Consider the following 5,315-nt stretch of genomic DNA (forward strand, 5'->3'; position numbering starts at 1 on the left):
AAGAGTATGAAATATTTGAACTTATCATTCCATAGTGAGAAGTTATTTAATATTGTGGAGAATCGTGACATATTGATGTCAAATATTAACTAACTCTGAGATAAGATTGATAGCAGAGTTGAAGTCAGAATAACATATCAAGTCTTTAATGCCAAGTTCCCATGCCATGCATAAACCATGATATAACACCATCAACTCAACGTGAAGGGTGTTGGAATAACCAATATTACTCGCAAAATCGTGAACCCAAACACCATGAACATTTTGAATAAATCCACGAAAATCCGAGATGTCGGGATCACTGAGACTACTGACATTAACGTTCAAAATCATATTACTACCTTTGTGTGCATTCTACATGATCGTTCTCGTTGGATGAGACAAAATATTCTTGAGAAAATATTTAGCTAACATGTTGACATAATTTACTGTAATGAGTTTCAAAGTATATGAAGATACCACTTCATCAACAATACACAATTTATTCACAGCGCACCACAACCACCAACAAACATCCAACAAGATAGAGCCACCATCGATGTCATGTCTAATCCAATCATATAAACTATCCTTTTGGAACAATAGTGGATTCGAGAAGCCAATAAATTTTTAAAAGCGAATAGAAAATTCACATTCTCTGAAACAATTAAAGTCGTCTCACCATTACGATTACATCTAGTATAGACATCCGTATGAAGCATATTATGATGACACAATATTGATCTCGTAAAAAAATTATATAAAACTCTCTAAAAAAAAATCCCATTTCCAAAAATTATCGTTTGTTGTAAACATTAGAAAAATTTTATTTTTTGAGCGCTATTAATTTGAGAAGTTAATTAATATAAAGATAATAATGTTAACGTAGAATAGTTAAAAAAAAAAGAATATTTAAAAAATAAAGATGATTGTTTAAATTAATTTATTGGGCCAAAGCCCAAAAGTAGTAGCGTCGTATTCACGCGTGGGTGATATCCAGCGAATCTAAACTCAAAACCTAACATACAAAAACCCTACTTTACTTATCTTCCCTTCAGTTGAACCCGAAGGAATAAAAAAACCTACTCTCCCTCACCGCTACAACACTTCCCCATCTCAACACCATGTCGGACGAAGAGCATCAATTCGAATCCAAGGCCGATGCCGGTGCCTCCAAAACCTACCCCCAGCAGGCCGGTACCATCCGTAAAAGTGGTCACATCGTTATCAAGAATCGTCCCTGCAAAGTAATTTTACTCTTTTTATTCTCATTTTAGATCTGGTTTCTCTCTTCATGATTTCATATCTAATCTATTGATTTGTGAATAGGTTGTGGAAGTTTCCACATCCAAGACTGGGAAGCACGGTCACGCAAAGTGTCATTTTGTTGCTATTGATATCTTCACTGGGAAGAAACTTGAAGATATTGTGCCTTCTTCCCATAATTGTGATGTATGAATCTATTGCTATTTGATTATTTGTTTTTCTCTTTTGAAAATCATACACTTTTATGTCATTGTTTTCTGATTTATATTATTGGAATTCTTTTCTTGTTAGGTTCCCCATGTCAATCGTACTGACTATCAGCTCATTGATATCTCTGAGGATGGATTTGTGAGTTGAACTTTGTTGTTTATTTATTAATTCATATTTGTGGTTTGATATTTATTAATTGATTAATTAATTATGAGATTAAATTTATGTTCTTATTTGTTTTTGGTTGAGTAATTCACCCTTTGATATATAGGTTAGGATAGCCCCTTTTCACAGTTTTTGGTTTACAAAAGTATTTTTTTTGTTAAAACATTAGCATCATGTCAAGAAATCTCAGCTGTTGCATGTTTTCTTAATAAGAACTAGGGATTAGCTTCTCCTGGCTTATTTTTCTAAAGAAAAGGAACTTCCTTTTTTAATAATCCAAACAAACAAGCCCCTATAGAGTATTTTGTAGTTTCAGGATTTTTAAGTGCCAAGTATATTTTTTTGGTAACTATATTTGTGATAGATAGTTGATTGTTTGTATCATATGTGACATTTATTTTTATGATATTTTGAAGTTTCTTTAACTTAGAAAATAGGAATAAATTGTTCCTCCTAAATATTCTATCTAAACAGATTTGTAGTGTAGGCTATTAATATTAACTGATGTTGATGTTGATGGTGGTTTGCTGATGTTGATTTGCTGTATTGCAGGTGAGTCTGCTTACTGAAAATGGCAACACTAAGGATGATCTCAAGCTTCCAACCGATGACAGTCTGCTCACTCAGGTTAGTATGTTGTCTTGTTTTGGTTTTTCATTGTATTTGATGTCTTTGTATTAACTCATTGTTTTGTCTGCCTGTAGATCAAGGATGGATTTGCCGAGGGAAAGGACCTTGTTGTGTCTGTGATGTCTGCTATGGGTGAGGAGCAGATCTGTGCCTTGAAGGATATTGGTCCCAAGAACTAGATTAATGCTATTTTGTTGCTTCATTTAAGGTTTTATTTGTTTTTGTTGAAGATTTCTTTATAGATTCTCGTCGGATTAGTGGTGTTTATGGATTTTGTTTGGATTATCTATTTTTGCTATGTTATGTGGTTTTATTATAAACAAGGATTTTTACTATTTTACTTGTTTATGTTATATAACCTTTACTGTATTCTATCCAGTGCAAGCTTCATTCTTATAAACTTGTGTTCTCAGATGAACCTATCTTCATAAAGTAAGTTTCATTGGGTTGCATCGTAATCTGGTGCCAACTATTATAAATTATAATACATACTTGCTATAATAATCAGGAAGTACAGCTTTTTTAGAAAAGACCAGCTTTTCTTTACAAACAAAACATGGTATTTGATGCTAAATTGCAATATCATTTTACTCATTCGTCACGTGTTAGATTTTTCATTTAAAACAACGTTAAAAGTCTATAGTTTTAGGAATATTTGTTTGGTTGGAAGTCCAACTTAGTAGTACTAACAAATGTGCATATCAGTTCTGTATGCTAAAAAAACACAAGTCATAAGTTACCTAGTGTCTGTTTGGTTTTTCATTAGGTGGACTCAGTGAGCCTGAAATCAAGTAATTTTCGCACTTTCTCACGTCTAAGCATAAACTCAATTTAGCTTTTGGTAGAGTAAATAATAATTTTAGATGTGTAAAAATAATTTTGAATGATTTTGAGGTGTTTGATTTTTTTAATATCATAATTGATTCTATTTGACTTTTGAGTTTAAATATGATGTTTACATATTACTGTGCAACTTAATTTTCTATAAAATCAATTCACGCTGGTAACATGTAGTTATAGTTGAAGATACTCTAGATACTGTAAATTAAAATATTTAATAAATTACTTGTTTTACTAATAGCTATAGATGATAGTTGATAATTAATTAATTCTTTTAATAAATTATCGATATTACTAGTTGATAAAATTAAAATAGCAGTTAAAGACATTCTTGCAGACGATGAAAAACATAGTATGAGTGGACACCGATAGAAATAGAGAGCAAAAGTGAAATTAAGGGAGGGAAAAGAAAGGGGAAGGAAGCAGTAAGATATTTAAGATTTCTTTTAGATATAAAATTTAATATTTTATGCTTGTTTTCAAAAACATTTATTCTTTTTAAAAACTAATATATTATACGAGATCAAGTTTAGTTAATTAAAATTGTAAAGATAAAAATACAAGAAAAATGATAATTTAAAATTTTATAAATTCAAAAACTATTTAAAGAAATATTGTTTTAAAAGATAATTTATGTTTTCGACTAAGAGACTCATTTAAGATTATATAAAAAATATAACTATAATTAAGAATAATGTTAGAAACACTCCAACACTTTCTTTAACACTTAATTTTTTATTGAGTAAAATACACGTGAAAAAATGAGAGATTAGAGCCCATATGTATTTCACTCAATAAGAGAATGAGTTTTTAATAGAGTGTTAAAAGAGAGGGTGTTCCTAGCATTCCTCATATTTAAATAGAGTTTAAGGTGTTATACAATTTATAACTTATATAGGAAATATAATTTATTATTAAATGTATTTTAAATTGCTATATAATTACCAACTTTTGCCCCGACCTAGTAGCTCATACGGTGGACTGTTCGATTATATCTAACGGTTGTGAGTGTGTTGAGTCATCAATGTCTTGACTCGTAGGTTCTTGGATTGTGTCTCCTGATGATTGAACTTTAATGTCCTTGGGCATGTAGTTAGCCTAGAATAGTTTCCCAAAAAATCTGTTAATATATGGGAATCGAGAGAGTTTTTAGAGTATCGGACCGTTGTCCCATTCGACAGTGGTTCTTATGACAGATTACAAAGAAGTGGGACCAGGTAACCTTGGAAATGCGTGCATTAAATGCGAGTTTTGTCAATGAAGTGTTTTGTAGGGATATTCTACTGCATAGCCCTAAACTCTTAGGTTAGGGGTGACGTTGCACTTTAGGGTGCTCGAGTGCCGTGTTGTGATCCATAGGAGAATTATGTTCTAGGTCGTTGATTCGTCTCCTTTGTTACATTATATAAAATGCAATTTTATTTTCTTAGATCACGTTTCACCTTTTGAGCAAATTATCTTCTTCTTTTTTTACTCTAATCATCTTTCCCTAAACTCCGATGACAACTTAATCTGTCTGTTTCTTTCCTTTACAAATTTCACAACTTTTTTGGCTCCACATGCTTCGAGCGATTTTCATTGTAACTTCAGCTTCGCCTCTTCAATCTTCTTTAGTTCAATTTCTCTCCCCCTTGTTTATTATGGTCACTTCGTATTCTTTCTTTTGGAAATGACCAAATTAAAATATGAACCTATATATATTATAGACAGGCCCAATAAAGACGATATAAGCGACACCTCGTCTCGTATATGGGTGGTAGACCTAGTAGTACAACATATTCTTCCTTTAATGGGTACTCACCCTTTGACCAACTTCATAGTCCTTTGTGACAATTGTGAATCTATGGAGGGTTTTATCGAAGTGATAGTTGACTCATGTATCCCCATTTGCGAAAAAGATAGTCCTTGTTCCCAATCTTTTTTAGTTTCCCATGGAAAATCCTAAGCCTCTTGAAGCACATCAAGATAATTCGAGGGCTCGCTCTTTCATTAGGGTTTTTAGGTCTTTGTATTGTCCGGAATCCAATGATAAGGAAGTTAGGGAGGATCTTGATTTATGGGGGATTCCAATACTTATGACATACATTTTCTTTTTTGTTGACAATAGAGAGGAAATGGTTCGAAAGGACCAACAAGGCCTTGACTTGCCCGTTAACATCGCTCAATATTTTTGTGTGGATTCAGAATTGGTGGGGACGAGGTCCAAAGTTTATAGAGAATCCATT

The 5,315-nt window shown here is 32.2% G+C and overlaps 1 protein-coding gene across 1 annotated transcript; it reads left to right on the top strand.

Annotated features, from left to right (window-relative positions):
* Positions 1–948: 948 nt before the first annotated feature.
* On the top strand, positions 949–2,585 carry LOC127073756 (eukaryotic translation initiation factor 5A-2). The gene is made up of 5 exons (XM_051014978.1): positions 949–1,226; positions 1,309–1,431; positions 1,537–1,593; positions 2,173–2,247; positions 2,325–2,585. Exons 1-5 carry the CDS (start codon positions 1,104–1,106, stop codon positions 2,427–2,429), a joined length of 483 nt encoding a protein of 160 aa, XP_050870935.1. The 5' UTR covers positions 949–1,103; the 3' UTR covers positions 2,430–2,585.
* The last annotated feature ends 2,730 nt before the right edge of the window (positions 2,586–5,315 follow it).

Source organism: Lathyrus oleraceus, chromosome 4 (assembly GCF_024323335.1).
Source record: "Lathyrus oleraceus cultivar Zhongwan6 chromosome 4, CAAS_Psat_ZW6_1.0, whole genome shotgun sequence".
NCBI lineage: Eukaryota > Viridiplantae > Streptophyta > Magnoliopsida > Fabales > Fabaceae > Lathyrus > Lathyrus oleraceus.